Genomic DNA, 17,166 nt, shown 5'->3' with positions numbered 1-17,166 from the left:
CTCCTTTTTCAGGCTCTCCCCGTATTCTGAATGCCCTTCTCTCACACACACATATTTGACCACCTCTACCGGGGAACCCTCACTAATCCTCCCTGCTCCTGACCACCCCGGTAGAACAAATACTCCCTCTTCAGCTCCCCCACAGCATTTCACACACACTGTTCAAGGCACTCACACCCTGGCCTCACAGGACAGTTATTTACAAGCAGGCCGAGCTTCAGCTCTCTGCACCCTGAGCACCCACCTCTACTGCTGCCCTTACCCCGTGCCATCCTGACTGTCCACGCACATTGTGGCTGTTCCACTCCCCAGAGCTCTGCGCGGGCTGGGGCCGGGCCTGCCTCAGTGTCCAGAACAACAGAAAGGTGATGAACATTCAATGAATGAACGAATGGGTGATCCCTCCGCTGGTGTGAGAGCAGAGCAGAACTTTGCCGGGTTCATCTTTGTATATTCCCAGCACCTAACACAAGTCACGGCCCCACATAGGGGCTCAGTACATATTTCTTGAATTGTTAACTGCGTTTTTGCACACTCATTTAGAATTCCATCAGAAAGCCAGACCCCTCCTTCTTTTCAAATTCTATCCATTGCGGCCACAGGGGTAAAGAAGAAAGGGGAGGGGGCTTGTCGGCTGAGCCTCACAGAAGGTCTGTATCATGGTGGTCGGTGGGCCTGCCTGTAGGTCTCCACGTACAACCCTCTCCTCCAGAGATGGGTAACAAGCCCCAGGGTCCTGGAAATTGTTTTCTTTTCTTTTCTTTTTTTTGGGGGGGAAATTGTTTTCAAGGCTAGCTCTTAACTGCCCTGGCAATTCACTCATGGAATGTTCTCTCGTGTTTGGCCTTTAGTGCTAAAAGACTAAACAGACGTTTTCATTAAAAGGTACACAAAATGTCTCGCTCACCATCAACCGCCCCCCGCAGACTTTGAGTTCCCCGGGGCGCAGGCCCCAGCTTGTTCATCTCTGTATCCCTGGCACCTAAGTACAAACAGCCAGCAGGCGCTCACTAGATGCTGATCCCAGAATGGTGAACAAGACGCTGGACACAGAACTCTGGCCAAATGACTCGATCCCGTTTCTCCTGTGAGAGACACATTCCAAAAGTCAGGGGTTGGATGTTTCGTGTTCGTATCAGCCCCTCTGGACCCGCAGCTGCACACAGCTCGCAACTTACACTTCCCACTCGAATCTGCCGGTCATTATTACAAAATGTCTCTAGACCCAGGCCATCTCTATCTGCTTCTGTAATACGTCTAACACGACCCCGTTTCTTCCTACTAAAACAGCAACCGAAAAGCCCCCAGAGTTAGACCTACGTAATTAACTTCTTCAGCACTTCACATTTCTGCTATGCCTCTAACAGCTAAAATTTCATCCAATTTTAAAATTCACCCAACCGTACATTTTGTCTTCTTCCCACGTCTAACTTATTCTCAGGCCATGTAACCCAGAAAATGATTCCGGTAGGCAACATTGTAAGAATTAAGTCACAGCAAAGCTAAGGGTAAAACCTCATGCGTTTAGGCTGAACTTGCCCAGCTTTGCACGATGGGGCAAAGAGATAGGGGGACGGAGGAGATGGAGAGATGAGAGGAAGAGGAAGTATGGGCCCTGAGCCAACAACGGCAGGAGGAAACCACCTCCCCCCAAAGACTCTTCTTTGCAGAAAATGAGATCTTTTTAAAACCTTGCCTTCTATACACCACAGAAAGCCTATAAATGCGCCTCTCTGGGAACACGATCTCAGGCTGACCGAGCACCAGGTGGTGGGGAAAATGGCTGGCATCGTGGGACAATCTTTGGTTGCTAGAGGGGGTAGATGGGTATGAGCCACGATTACTAAAATTACAGCCGGTTTGGGGTCAGAGAGCTAAGTGCGAAGTGTGGTTTTTACCGTGCAGGATCGATTTCCAAATGGCCTCTTTTACCTCATCCCTGCTCACCCCGGTATTTGACAGCTGCTACCCAAGCCGCACATCGCCTTCCCATGCGACGGGAGAAGGGAATTCCTAAGTCTTTAAACTTGGGGGAGATGGCGCAGAGTGAAATGCCCCCGTGTTCCTTATGTGAAGGCAGGCCCTGCTGCTGAGCTCCCTGGTTCTTCCTTGGACCTAGATTTCCCACCTTCCCCACAGGCCCCTCACCACACACGTACCCACACGCCCTTAGTGATGCCGACAGTCATATTTGATGTCAGAAACTATAGAGTTTTCTTTTCTCAGCAATTCTAGAACTCAAACATGGGACACACTTTTATTTCTTCAGAACACATGATTACATTCAAAACATACAAATATAACACTTTAAAGAACTTATAAACCCTTCCGTGTCCTTCAGAGCTGGAGTTCTCCCTCATAAGAATATCACATTTCACAGAATTATATTTAAAAACACAGCCTCTCTGAAGGACATCCAGGTACCAGGGCACATTTGATCCTTGCATCAGCTCCGTGAGGTGCCGGCCAGTTTTTATTGCCCCCATTTTGCAGATGGTAATTGACTCGCCTGAGGTCAGAGAGCTAGTGACAGGACCAAGCTAGATCCCAGGCCTTCTCATCCAAAACTCAGGAGTGATATTAGAAATAGGTCAACCCTGCTTCTCAATTACTTAGCTCTCTTCAGCTCTCTTCCCATCTCTGGGAGGGAGAAACCAGAGGCTTCAAGTCCACCCACTTTTGGATGACTCGACTCCGAAATCTAGCTCCAGCCCCCACTTCTCCGCTGAGCCCGACACACATCTCCAACGCTCGCTAAGCCTTCCTTCTCAGAGCGTCCCGGGGCAACTTGATTCCCCTAAAGGCGATCTGAAGTCTGTGAGTTTTCCCTCAGACCTGCTCCTCCTCCTGTATTTTCTATTTTAGTAAAGGCATCGCCACCCACTCAGTCTCCCAAGCCAGAAATCCGGAGCCATCCCAGAATCCCCCTTCTCCCTAGGCTCTGCGAACAGTCAGGAAGTCCTGCCCATTTGTGCTTCCTGATTCCTCTGAAATCTGTCCTCACCTGTTCGCAGGCCAGATCCCCTTCGTCTCTTGCCTAGATGGCTACGCGCGTCTTCCTACACTTTCTCCCCTGACTTTACCTACCAATCCATCTTCACGCTCTGATACAGCATGCCATTCTTAACTCTGATTCTCACTGTGCTGTTTCCCTGCTGAAAATCCTTTCATGGCTCCCCATACGTTTCAAGATAAAAATCCAGACTTTTCAACGTGGGCTACAAGGCCCTGTGCCCCTGGTTTCCCCTCTCTCTACTCCTGGAGTCACAATCTAAACTGCCCCCTGACTGAGGTGTTTTGTCCCCAGAACGCACCTTCCTTCCTCACTCCCCGGAAGTAGTTCTTTTGCCATCAGACTTCGCCTGGGTAGCTCCTTTCATTGCCTGGGCAACCCAGATGGCCTCTCCTCTGGGCAACCTTTCCTAGCCATCTTCTGCTTTCCTCTTTATCATTGCATGACATTTTCAGCTACAAGAAACAGAAACTAAAATTGGCTTAAACGACAACAGAAGATTTATAATTTCTCCTGCAAAGTCCAGAAGTAGGAGGGCTCCTGGGTGGCTAATTCAGCGGCTCCGTGACGTCGCCAAGTTTCTTCCCATCTTCTTGTTCTGCCATCTTCATTTTGAATTATTGTTGAGTCTGCGCTACATATTTTAGAAACATTCTCAGTGGGGGGTGGGGGGGAGGGGGGCAAATATTTGTCTTTTGATGGTAAAAGATTTTCTGAAATAACCAGAAGCCGCATAGAGCCACGTTTGGAGGGTCATATGAGTAATCAGGGCAGGTGATGACATTTGAGGTCGTGGTCGAGGTAAGACCCTACAGTAATGAGACAGAACTTCTGGTTTTGCCTATGATCTGGGTCTAAAAGCAAGTTGAGCAAAGGCATTCCAGGTATCTTGAGTTATGTCCAAACTGTTTGGGAAAACATGGAGTGTGAACACCAAGAGTTACTGTTTTCAAAGCTGCTCCCACTTGATGTTTACGGTTTAATCTGCTGGTGTAAAAAAGGAAGAGCAAATTAAAATTATAAAAGGTTCCTTGTTACCTGGCAGAGAAGGAGAAACTAACTACCTGCCTAGATAAGGAGCTTAAAGTGCTAAGATCTGGGACATGAATCTCCCAAACAGAAGGAGAAAAGGGGTTCAGGGAAGCCCCTGAGCCCTGAGTCTGGGAGGTCACGCCAGGGTGGGGTCATATGAGTGGGTGGCCCACGTGGACAGAAATAGCTTGGGGTCAAGGGAAGCCAAACTCCAAAGACAAGCCAGCCGCTCCCCACTCGAGCGGCTGTGTGGCTTCTTCGGCTTATTTTCCTCTAAATCCCAAAGCGCTTTCTTTGCCCTGCAACCCCTTTCTCCCGCTTCTTGGCGTCCTCCCCACAGTGTCTTTGTCCTTCCTTCTCCTCTCTGTAGATCTTAAGTAACCAAGAGGAGTGGTTCAAGGCGGAGCTTAGGAGCCAAGAAGGATATGTGCCCAAGAATTTTATAGACATCAAGTTTCCTGAGTAAGTATTTCCAGCCTGCTGAGATGGGTCTGTCCCACACACTCCCCTTTACTGCAGCAGCCACTAAAATTATCCCGATGCAGCCTAGACGCTGTCAAAAATGGTTGCCTCTGGAGAAGGAACCACGCCGCTGAAGGCCAGGGCTGGGAGGGAGATTTGCATCGCACAGCATTCTCGTTTGAATGTTATACCATGGGCAAGAATCACCTATTTTAAGTTTATAAACTAACATCATGTATAATTGTAACCATGGGGTTTCCAAGAATTCCGGGGGGGGGCGCGGGGGGCGCTCTCTGCCACTCCACCTCAACAGCTGCTCCTTCAGGGGTCTTCTCTTTTATCTCCCAACCCACCCTCCATCCCAACCAGGAGGGCGAAGCTCTCGGCCTTCCTGAAACCACGTTCGCACCAGTGAGAGAGGTCAGGGAAATTCCCTCCATAAAGAGGAAACGAAAAATTGAGATTGGGTCTCGCGCGTCTCAAGAATTGACCACAGGTGTGAGATAGAAATCTAACGTGGTGTGAGGATCAGGGTCTAGCCGAAGAGCAAAGGTTTGTTAGGTATTGGTGACTCTGGTGAGGAACCAGCACTGACCACTGAACCAATAGAATGACCACTGACCTCAGCCAGAGGGCCCCTGAGGCTGCCCTGTCATCTTCTAGGTGAGCACGGCACACCTGCAGCCCCTCTTCCACCGCGCTCTCGGCAGATGGCCTGGCTTCCAGGACAGCGGAGGCCCCCAGAAAAGCCCCTCGACCCCACCCGACCTGACTCGCTGCATCCACCCACATCCTGCAACTGCGCAGACACTGCCTTTCCTGCAGCTGTTTGGAAAGAACCGTCTGCGCTTCGAGCAGAAGTTCTCCCCTCTCTCGCGCATCAACTTGCCTCCCTCTCTGCTGGATCATTCCCGGCAGCAAACAAAGATGCCGCAGTTTCTCCCATGTTACCAAAAACCAAAAAGCGAAACCAAACAACAAAACCCTTGATTCCAAACCCCCTTCCAGCTACGACTCCACTTCTTCAAAAGAATCGTTATATTTGCCATCCTAAAGTCCTCTCCTGCCATTCTCCCCGGAACCCACACGACTTCAAGGTCACCGTGAACTGCTGGTCCCAGTGGCCGATCGTCGGCCATCACGTCAGCACGATTCGATGTGGGGAATCTCTCCCTCCCGTGGAAACACTTTCTTCCTTTGGCTTCCAGAACATCCTTCTTCCTGGTTCTCTTCCCACCTCCCTAGCTGCTCCTTCCCCGGCTCCTTTGCCGGTTTCTCCTCGCCTCCCCCATCTCCTTTACAGTTAGAATGTCACCCTCCCAGTGAGACCCTCCCCATCACCATATTTTAAATGACTCCCCCTCCCCATCTCTCCTCTGTCTTCATTTCCTCCCCAGCACTTACATCAGCTGACACACTTAATATTCTAATTACTTTGTTGTTTATGGTGCGTCTCTCCCTGCCGCACTAGAATATAAGAAGTTCCACGAGGGTCCTTGTCTGTGCTGCTCACCACTGTACCCGCTATATCCCCAGAAGGAGGCCCAGCACACAGTAGATGTTTAATAAAAGCTGTTAGCGATGAATGAATAGCTTCTGGAATGATGTGTAATAGGAAAACCTGGCACTCGTTTCATAGGCAGTGTGTGGACATTTTTGCAAGTCTTGAGGGAAGTCACTTATCAAATTCCAGATGGAGGACAAGCGTGTATTTTCTAAACAGTCCCCTCACTGTTTGCTGCCTCTTCCGAGATATCTCCTCTGAGGACGGCTGCTGCGGAGGGGTCCCATTCTCTTCCCCTCCCCTTTACATTTCCTGTGGTGGTCACTCATCAGCACTGTAGGTTTGTATGGCAAATACTCTGGCAGGATCTCCAGGCAGATGACTGGCAGAAACCCTCTGCTTCCGGCCCCTCAGAGCCCGACCAACCTTCCCCTGCAGTCCCGGGTCTGGAGGAAGGACATTCTTCCGCCACCCCTGTCTGTTCAGTTCCTACATTCCAAAGAGCATGGGGAACTGCTCACAAAGGAATCCAAAGCTGTGGCCTGTTGGACCTTCATCTTAAAGGGACACACATACTGGCTTTCCAGGGGTGGCAATTAGAGCAGCCACCTTGCAGCAAAAGGACACCGCCCCCCCTTTGACCGCTGAGGGATTGCAAACACTTGTTCCGCTTCGCTATGGTTAAGAGAGGTTTCTGGCCTCCTGCCCCGTGGCTGTAGCCACTGTTTGACTTGCTCCTGTGCAAGTGTTTGGCCTTTTTCACATACGCTGTACCCCCTGCAGCAATGCTTCCAAAGGCTGCCAGCCTGAAAGAGCAGTTTCTCCTTGGTTTCTTCTTTTCCAGGGTAAAGATTATTTTCCAGCCTGGTTTTTGGAGGGGGCCCAGGAGCTGGCTGTGTAGACGCCTCTCTCTGGCTGCTGCCAGCCTCGCTTATTTCCAAGTGTGCGTGCGGGCCTCCCTGGGTGCCCTGCAGCCTCTGCCAGGCACGGAGCACAGCCGCTCCCGCCCCACGCCACCCAGGGGCCCTGGGCTGTGACACTCTTTCCCGGCCACCAAGGTCTCAGCCCAGAGCCAGCACCCAAGGCCCTGCCCATTGCCCCCAGTGCCCCGAGGGGTCCCTGTCCCTGCAGTTCTTTTCTGGAGACATCCCTCTTACAGCTGCCGGCAGGCGGCCGCTCCCCGCAGTGAGTCACTCCCACGCTGTCCCATTTGGTGCAGTGGCACATTTCCATGATTCAGGATTTCCAAGCAGGAGAGAGACTTCTCCTGGGGGGACGGGACAGGCGGTGCCTCAAGGGGAACACTCACTTGCCTCGCCTGCAAACTGCTGGAGCGTTTGTTTAGTTTCAAAAGCACCTGGCCCCTCTTTGGTCTCTGCCTGCTCTCTGCTGAGCAGTCCCCAGCCTCTCTCCCTTTGGGTCATCTCTCCCCTACTTCCTTCCCTCCCTACCCTCACCCCTACCATCACTCTGGCGTCTCACCAAGATCCTCTGCTTTTATCTCACCTGATAGATGGTTTCACGAAGGCCTCTCACGACACCAGGCAGAGAGCTTGCTGATGGGCAAGGAGGTTGGTTGCTTCATCATCCGGGCCAGCCAGAGCTCCCCAGGGGACTTCTCCATATCCGTCAGGTACCGGCTGTTCCTGACTCCTCCCTGACCTACTAAAGCACTAAAGCAGCAAGGTGACCTCTTGAACATGACCTATTCCTCAGGAGCATGGCGGACAAGGGGCCCAGGCATCTTATCAACTGTGATGCTGTGCATTTTCTTTCCGTAACACACGTACAGAACTCCTTAGTTTGTGGCCCAAATTACATGTGCATTCATCTGCCTCCCCACTCCAGCCCAGGTGCTTCTGGAAAGAGAGGATTTTTATCAACTTTGTCTCTGTGCCTTTTACAGCACCCTGTACCCAGTAGGTGCTGGATGAGTATCTGTGGAAGGTGTGGGAATGGAGAAGGAAAAAAGAATTCCCAATTGTCCACATTCGTCTTGGGGTTGCGATCTTAACCTTTTCTTTTACTACTGATGCTTGTCTGAAGAAGGGTAGAGAAAAATCAAAACCCCAAGTCACCGCCGTAGGACACATCTGTAGTTGTAAGTGGCTGCACAAAACGAAAGGCTACCTCTATGCCCCGTAATGCAGCAAAACTGACAGGAACAGAGCAGAGCCCAGGAGTCCTGGGGTGGGGGGGCCGTGACAGCAAAGGCTCGTTAATGTGCAGCACCCCCGGGAGGAAGTGAAGCACCCCCGGGAGGAAGTGATTCAGTTTAACACGACACAGCCCCACACGCAGAAGCCCCAAGTCTGAACACACGGCATGTGGTCAGCGTGTTGGGGATCTCAAGTCACACATCGGACTTGGTGACCACATGTGAAAGTGCAAGAATTATGGTGATAGCAGTACAGGGGGAGGCGCGGCAACCCGTACAGTGAAACCTGTCAAGTTACCTGACCGGAAGTGCTGTCTGGATTCTGCAATATAATCTGAAAGGCGTGCAGCTTTAAGTTCATAAATCCAAACTCGGGTAATAAACGGAGGCCACTTTACTATTTAGAAAGAAAGTGTCCTGTAAGGAATAAGTAGGAAGGACTTAAAAATAATGGGTCAACCATTTGTGTGCATTTGTGCCCCCAACGTGCTCAAGAATAGCTTGGTCTCCTAAGCATTGCCCTTGCAGGCTGGCTTAAACTCTTCATTTCCCTTAACTAAAGCTTTCTTTTTCATATCTTGGGTGATGGTAAATTTTAGCTCAGGCCAATATTGATGTATCACAAATTCTAAACTTGTTAGGTCTTAATTAATGAGATTTTGCTCTATTAATAAATCTTGCAAGTCAAACCTATTTCTTAAGGGCCACAATTCGAGGCAAGACCAAGCAAATTGTTCAACTGAAAGGCATTTCTTGGTGCCTTTGGTTTGCATGATGTTGCTGAGTCTGGCTTTTTCAGTGAGGAATTAGGGTTTCTAGTTCCTTGATTAAATTGAATTCTACAAAAAACGATCAGCCTTGACGTCTGCCACAGTCTTCCCCTGCTGTTGAGGCCATGCAGCTTCTCGTGATGGTGATTATTACTGTAATCAGTATTACCTCTTCTGCAGAAATGTAGCATAATATATTCCAAAGCAGAATCATTTTTATTTATTTATACGTCTGCTTTCTGTCATGGGCACAGATAATTAAGAGCTAATTGTAGTTCTATCACTTAGCATTTGTTAGGGGTCTGAAATACTAGACTTTAGAGTCTGGAGCCCTGAATTACACCCTTTCTCTGTCCCTCTCAGAACTCGAGACAGTGGTCCAGCCACTCTCTCTCCAGCACCCAGATGACCCACTACAGCCCTGACATCCATCCTCTCAGCACATGGGAGTGAAAGGGTTAATGTTTCTCATTCTGAGTTCTTTGACTAAGAGGTGGTGGATGAATAATTATATCACAAGAATATTTCCTCCTCCTCACCCCGATGTGGGGAGTGATGGCTGTGAGTTGAGCCATGTGGTGTTGCACTGAAGAAAGCATATGTGAGTGACCACAGCCAAAAGGCGAAGAGCAAGCAATGATTGCCAAAGTGTTGGCTACGACCCCCAAGGTAGTTAAGCAGAGGTCACTGCATGGGTTCACTTGGCTATGAGCAGAGACCCACACAAAAGATGAGAAGGAAGATCAGAATTCCTGTCTCCTGGCTTCCCTGGTGGCACAGTGGTTAAGAATCCACCTGCCAATGCAGGGGACACAGGTTCGAGCCCTGGTCCGGGAAAATCCCACATGCCGCGGAGCAACTAAGCCTGCGCACCACAACTACTGATCCTGAGCTGTAGAGCCCATGAGCCACAACTACTGAGCCCATGTGCCACAACTACTGAAGCCTGCACGCTTAGAACCTGTGCTCTGCAACAAGAGAAGCCACGGCAATGAGAAGCCCACACACCGCAACAAAGAGTAGACCCCACTCACCGCAACTAGAGGAAAGCCTGCACTCAGCAACAAAAACCCAACGCAGCCAAAAATAAATAAATAAATAAATAAAATAAGTAAATTTTTAAAAAAAGAATTCCTGTCCCCTCTGAACACGGACCACAAAATCCATCCCTAAGAATGAGGTATCTTTACTCTTCAACATGCTTTAAGTTTGTGACCTTTCTTCTGCGTCAGGCAACTTGTATCATTAACGCCAGTTTATTTTTAGACATAAATGTGTATCCATTTGACAAAAAAAAAAAACTTGACATCCCAACGAGAATGACTTGGTGATGGAAAAAGGCTGGAGCTATTAGTAAAGGCCCGGTCCCCTCTTTCCAATGAATAAAATCCAATTTCTCCATCCCCGGTACAAACATGCTCCATCACTTGTGAGCCCAGCTGGTGTCAAAGGTGCTGATCTAAAAGAAGTTAGCATGAAAAAAAATAATAATAAAAAACAAAAGAAGTTAGCACGTGTGCATGGTGTGACAGGCCCAGCTCATTAGACTGGAATCAGAGACCCCGGGTCCCTGTCTCAGCTGTGCCACTCACTCACAGTGACCTTGACAAGGCCCCTCCACCTCTTTGAGGCTCAGCACATTTTTTCCCAAAAGCTCAAAATACTTTGTAACCTTATTTATGCCAAACAAGACCAAGAGATACCCATTATGTAGAGAACAAAGCGTGGCAGATTTCTCAGGGTAGTTCATGGGCTTAAAGGAGCTGGTTCAAACTATTTTCTGTGAACAGACAGGTAACGAGGGCTTGAAAAACTCCTCTCCTCCGAGTCTTGGCAGAGTCCTTAGCCTGGTAGGTTCTCAGGTGTTGCCATGTTTCAAATAAACATTGTAAAAAAAAGTCCTTGACCTTGTAGTGTTTGAAGCACTGGGAACATTTTTTTCTTATACAAGGTCAGTTCCAGTGTCAGAAGGAAGATTACCTTCTCCTCATGCTAAAAAAAAAAAAAAAAAAATCCCCTCTAGCTCAGCCTGTGTCCGAAGCCGTCCCTCCCACAAATCTCCCCCTGGAGTTCGCCTGGGCCAGCCCACCTGCCCAGGGATGGGCCAGCCACCCATACCTCTGCTTCCTGCCCAAACAGAACTCCAGCATCCCTGGATGCAGTCAGCCCTGGAGGCAAGGACATGGTCACCAAGTAATAGACAGTTTGGATTTGCCTTGATCCCTAGGCATGAGGATGACGTTCAGCACTTCAAAGTCATGAAAGACAACAAGGGTAGTTACTTCCTGTGGACAGAGAAGTTTCCATCCCTCAACAAGCTGGTGGACTACTACAGGACGACTTCCATCTCCAAACAGAAGCAGATCTTTCTGAGGGACAGGACCCGGGAGGAACAGGTATGCTGCAGGTCCCCGTCGGCCCCAGTCCAGAGATTCTGGGCACCTCGGGTCAAACACGAACCACCAAGACCATGCATCTGATGGGCAGGTCCCTGCGTATTCTGAAAGGCAGAGATCTCAGTTTAAATCTTAGCTTAACACTTCCCAGCTATGTGACTTTGGAAAGTTCTCTAATGCTCAGTTTCCTCATCCATTAAAATTGAGATAATAGCGACAGCCACCTCATAGGATGGTGTGAAGTTTAGAGAAGACAATGTATCCCCATTCCTTTGCATCATTCCTAATCACGCCACAAGCACTCAGTACACATGGGCTCTTATTATGGATGCTCTTATTTTGTTATTCACAGATGTTACTATGTCACCGTTTTCAGCCTAGCTCAGGAGTTGCCCAAGGATGAAGGTGGGGGGGAGATGGGAGGGCACTATACGTGGGGATATTAGAGCCTAGAGTCCAGGACTAATGCAGCAGGTAGAGCTTTGTGACCGAATTTGGGGGTGGGGGAGGGTAGAAGCAGGGGGCATTGGAGGAGAAAACTGGAGGTGGGATTCTTGCTCTTGAAACAGTTTGGGATATGAAGTATTGTTTTAAAGAAAATGCGTCCGACAGACCTGGCTTTCTTTAAAACCTGATTTCATTGCAAGAGACGAAAACTTTCTGAGTATCGGTTTTTCTCATCCATAGAATGGAGAAACTATAATGCCTCCCTCATTGGGCTGTTGTGAGGATAAATGAGACATCATTACAGCCCTTGCCACAGGGTCTGGTCCACAGTCGGCACTAAGGAAATGTTAACTAGCCTCCATAAGTAAATTCACACACACACAATCTATACAATATGTTTCAAAGTAAATAACATGGTTATAGGAGATGGGTATTACAGGAACAAGCATTGACTAGAAGAGTTGAAATCCCAGCAACAGGTTATTTGAAAAGGCATTGAGACTTGCAAAGCAACATGTGCTTCAGGAAAGTAAAGAAAACCATCCCTTGCAAGTAATGGGCTGATTTTAAGCCTGAGAAGTTACAGTCAAAGGAGGAAAGAGTGTTCTCAAATGCACACAGAAGTTCAGAAAGATAAACAAAGGTTAACCCCCCCACCTTGTAAATTCTTTTAACCAGGAAATGGACAGAGGTATTCATTTATTAGGATGTGCAGGCTGAGGTGATAGAGGAAATATAAAACTGCATTAAACTGGATTTAATGAGTTCATTTTGCAAAGTGCTTAGACCAGTGCCTGGCATATACTAAGCCGAGGGCCCTGTGTAATTGTTTGTTAGATAAAAATAACAAGAAAGTGTCTCTGAGTCACGAGGTTGTGGTAGCAGTCAGGAGAAAGATCTTGTTTCTTCCCAACGTGCCCAGCAGCAGGCCTGGTTTCCATGGTGCTGCAAGAGCGTTGCTGTTTGGGTCTCTATCACCAGGCTATAAATGACAGTTCAAAATCATGCAAAGTCAATAGCAGAGCTTATCTGGAGGATAGGATGTCCAGCAGTGTGGCAACGTGCGATAAGGAGGGGTGGCACTGTGTCGGTAAAATGGAACATTTAAGCTTGATTACACAGAGAAAAACAAGCCCACTAGGAAGGGGCTAGTTGGGTACCACGTGGAAAGTCTGTGAACCAGAGATCCAAACTCCCCAAACTGGGAGAATCTGAGCATGCAGCGGCCACTTTGAAAATGTAATGGTCTGAACCATCGATTCTCCTTAAGCGGCCCTCACCCCATCAGCTGTTTCTTGGAGCTGTCACGAGCTAAGTCTGGGAACAGCTGCCAGAAGAGCGGGGCGGGGCCAGGAGATGCTTGAGGAGGGTGAATCCGCATCATCTCTGTTCTCTCCCAGGGTCAGCGGGGCAACAGCCTGGACCGGAGGTCCCAGGGAGGCCCACCCCTGAGTGGGACTGTGGGAGAAGAAATCCGGCCTTCGATGAACCGGAAGCTGTCGGATCACCCCCCGCCCCCTCCCTCGCAGTTTGCCCCCGCACCACTGCCACCACAGCAGCGGTACCTGCAGCAGCAGCATTTTCATCAGGTATCCGGGAAGAATGAAGTGGGGCACAGCGAGGTGGGGAGGAGGACCTGCTCTCCCCCCCAGGCTTCAGTCACCTTGTCCCCACTGCCACTTAGTGTGTGAAAACTCCCCACAGTGCCGGAAACAACCAAAGCAAATAAACGCTGGGGGCCTGTTTTGGGTCCAGGACTGGGGAGGAACGTCCCAATCCAGGCCTGGCCCCATCAGCTCTCACTGGGCCCATATAGAAGATCCTGGACCCCCAGATGGCAGAAATATGGAAACTGCTCTTGGCGAAGAAGTCTCTGTGAATTAAATGGCTCCCTGCTTGAAAACACACACACACACACACACACACACACACTCTCTCTCTCTCTCTCTCTCTCTCTCTCTCTCTCTCTCTCTCTTACCCTGAGGACTCAGTGAACAATTGTTTCATTTTCCTATCAGCACAATTCCAAATCTTTTCATGCCCTTTAACCCATCTGGCTGTCAAGATCTACAAGAAAAACACATGAGCACCAGAAATGGAGCCTTGCTTATTTATTTATTTATCTACCTTGTTCCAGATGGGATTTTACATGGCTTGCCCAGAGTAACAATACAGCCAGATAACATCATCCCTGAATTCCGCAGCAGGGCATACAAAGTCCTTTGTGAGCTGCCCCTATCTGTCTCCCCAGCCCCATCCCCTGCTACCGCGCCACGTGAACATACATTCTGGCAACACTGCACTCCCTTTAGTTACCAGAATTTTTCACTGCGTTTTCTCTCATGCTTTTGAGGCTTTTTATATGCTGTCCCCTCTGCCTGAAATGCCCTTTCTTCGTCAGTTCTACTCCTCTTTATTTTTTTTTTTAAACATCTTTATTGGAGTATAATTGCTTTACAATGGTGTGTTAGTTTCTGCTGTATGACAGAGTGAATCAGTTATACATATACATATGTTCCCATATCTCTTTACTCCTCTTTAAGCTGGAGTTCAAGCATCATCTGCTCCCTGATCACCCAGGCCAACTTACACACTCTTCTCTATGCTCACTCCTCACTTAAAAGTGTATGGTTCCCCCTTGAAACTGATGTTCCATGAAGATAGGGGCCTTCTCCTTCCAGCTACATATCCTCAAGACAGTACTAGACACATGGTAGGTGCCAGATAAATATTCCTTGGTTGAACGAATGAAATCTGGCATCATCTTCACAATCTAAGGTCTGCTTGTCATCCTTTTCCCTCTCTCCATTATCTAGGGTTTGTTGTCCTCAGCAGTAAGTATCCTTGGAGCACGGGCTGTGTCCATGGCATCAGAGCAAGGTGCTGGGGGAGCCTGTGAGGGACGCTTCCGGCGATGTGGTGATGGCTCTTCTGTCACATCTGTTTCTAGGAACGCCGTGGAGGCAGCCTGGACATAAACGACGGGCACTGTGGCATAGGCAACAGCAGCGAAATGAATGCCGCCCTCATGCACCGGAGACACACAGACCCCGTGCAACTCCAAGCAGCCGGGGTATGTGAACTTCCCTGTCTGGGCTCAGTGGAGGAGGCCAAGGGGTCAAGTAGAGAAACGGTTGGTCCTCCACGAGAGACGTCAAACTGCGCACAGAGGTGGTGGGAACCCAGCGAGTGATGGTGGGGCAAGAGTTCCCCGGAGAGCTGATCCAGCCTGCCCTTCTCAGTTTGGCTGTCGGGCCTCGCCCGATCCTCACATTTCCTGACTGCAATTCGAGCAGAGGGAGATCTGTTGCGCTGGCATCGAGGGCTGTTAGTCTGGGCACACTGCGTTCTGTTTGTCACTTGAAGAAAATAAAAAGACCACCTATTGATGTAGAGAGGGTAGTTCTCAAGGATCCTCTTGGAGCCTTGGAGAATTACATCTCGGTCGCTCAGAGCTGGGCATCCGGGTCTGCTTTCAGTTGCAATGGGGCTTGAAATGTCTCTGGAGAGCCACCCGTCAGCCTTCAGGGCAGGCAGCTCACGGCGAGCTTTGTCTTGGTGCCAGGGCCAGCAGATCCTCTTCCGTGTGCCTGTGGCTCAGAAACCAGCTCGGCCGGCCCCAGCTCAGCAGGACCTCTCTCTGTGTTTTCCCCCAGCAGCGAGTGCGGTGGGCCCGGGCGCTGTACGACTTTGAGGCTCTCGAAGATGATGAGCTGGGGTTCCACTGCGGAGAGGTGGTTGAGGTCCTGGACAGCTCCAACCCATCCTGGTGGACCGGCCGCCTGCACAACAAGCTGGGCCTCTTCCCTGCCAACTACGTGGCCCCCGTGATCCGATGAGGCCCTTCTGGAGGGCTCGGAAGCTTTTGTCTGAAGCTGCCTGCAAGTGACGGAGCAAGGAAGAAAATCTGGAACTACACATACATATATATATGTGTGTGTATATATATATATATATATGTGTGTATATATACATATGCACACACATATATATGCCTACGTATCCACACATTTATAATAGTAATTTATTGGCAAGTTAGTTGGTTACTTAGTTGATATGAAAGGAACTCAGGTGGAGAATTATATTCATACTTATTTTTCTGCTCCCCTCAGCGGGTGTGCAGAAGGCAGTGGGGGCACTGGGAAGTGGGATGCAGGGAAATGATACGGAAATGCCTCCTGTCCTTAAGTCGGCACTGCTCCCTCCTCGTCTTGGGAATTCTGAGAGGAGCTAAGCGGGATGCACACCTGGTGTTGGATGTGGAAAACAGGGTGGGATTGGACTTGGCGGGGCATGTTCTCGTTTCCCTGCATGTCCTGCTCCCCGCCCCCTCCGAGGGTGCGCGGGGCTGCTGCCCTCCTCTCCCCGCGGGGTGGGCACTGCCGGCTGGAGGATGAGGGTGCAGCTCTGAGCTGGGAGCGGGAGGGGATGTGAGGGGAGGGCTGGAGCAGGGGGCGTCCCGGGGCCTGGGCAAGACTAGTCCCCTGGCCGATGCTCACCTGAGACCTTCCTCTCCCTCAAGCGAACATTCCCCAACTAATTCTCTTCCCTGTGGCTGAGGTGGAGAAATGCAGGCCCTGTGAGAACCGAGCACTGGGAAACAGAGTGGTTTTTCACAAATCCCCCACTGGCTTACTTGAGTGTAACATCTGTTTCCCCAGCAACCAAGAAAGCAGCATCCTAGACTCTGTAAAGCGCCCGGAGAAGCCCCGGCTGAGAATGGCAGATTTCAGAGCCACTGTTTTATGGTTACAGGGATGTCTCTTCAGGGCTCTATTTGTTTTCCCTCTTGGTTTCCTGTGTTTTGAAGATGCTTTTGCCCAGCAACACAGAGAGAAGCCCACTCCTCAAGAGCACTGCTTAGCGACTGATGGATTGATTGATTGGCCATGACCCTGGGTGGCAGCTGGCTTTGAGAGAGCTTCCTGTTCCCTCCGACTGTTGGGCCACCGCTGGCGCCTCCTCGCCCCACGAGCTGTACCTGGGAAGGAACCCCACGGCCACTGTCTCTCCTTCACCTCAAAACAGACTCGTGTCTCCCAGGGCTCAGCCTGGGCACGTGAAGCGCAGATCAGGCTGGCCGGGGAGCAGGGACACTGGAGAAGGAAGCTCAGTGTCTTAGGGGAGCCAGAACAAACGTGTCCGCCCCGAGGGCGCCTGGGAGGGGTGGTGGGCGGGTATACTGAGACCAGAAGGAAAGGGCTCTGGCGGAAGTGTTGGTGAAGGAGCTCCGGGGTGGGTGGGGACCTGTTGCTTTGTCCTCTTCCCAGCCCTTCCTGCTCTGAGGAGGGACGGGGCAGCCATCGCCCAAGGTGACGTAAGAAGGAAGAGTTTCTGACTCAGAAGTAACTGTCAGTGTAACGTAGGCTATGGCCTGTTGACTC

General features: G+C 50.0%; 1 protein-coding gene across 1 annotated transcript in view; it reads left to right on the top strand.

Annotated features, from left to right (window-relative positions):
* Window positions 1–15,621, top strand: part of GRAP2 (GRB2 related adaptor protein 2) — a 60,385-nt gene extending 44,764 nt beyond the window's left edge. Inside the window, exons 3-8 of the mRNA XM_007189091.2 lie at window positions 4,416–4,507; window positions 7,525–7,644; window positions 11,167–11,335; window positions 13,183–13,371; window positions 14,733–14,855; window positions 15,442–15,621. Coding sequence (XP_007189153.2) covers window positions 4,416–4,507; window positions 7,525–7,644; window positions 11,167–11,335; window positions 13,183–13,371; window positions 14,733–14,855; window positions 15,442–15,621 — 873 coding nt within the window. The remainder of the gene's footprint in view (window positions 1–4,415; window positions 4,508–7,524; window positions 7,645–11,166; window positions 11,336–13,182; window positions 13,372–14,732; window positions 14,856–15,441) is intronic.
* The last annotated feature ends 1,545 nt before the right edge of the window (window positions 15,622–17,166 follow it).

Source organism: Balaenoptera acutorostrata, chromosome 11 (assembly GCF_949987535.1).
Source record: "Balaenoptera acutorostrata chromosome 11, mBalAcu1.1, whole genome shotgun sequence".
Lineage (NCBI taxonomy): Eukaryota > Metazoa > Chordata > Mammalia > Artiodactyla > Balaenopteridae > Balaenoptera > Balaenoptera acutorostrata.
This window is presented reverse-complemented; position numbering and strand designations above follow the sequence as displayed.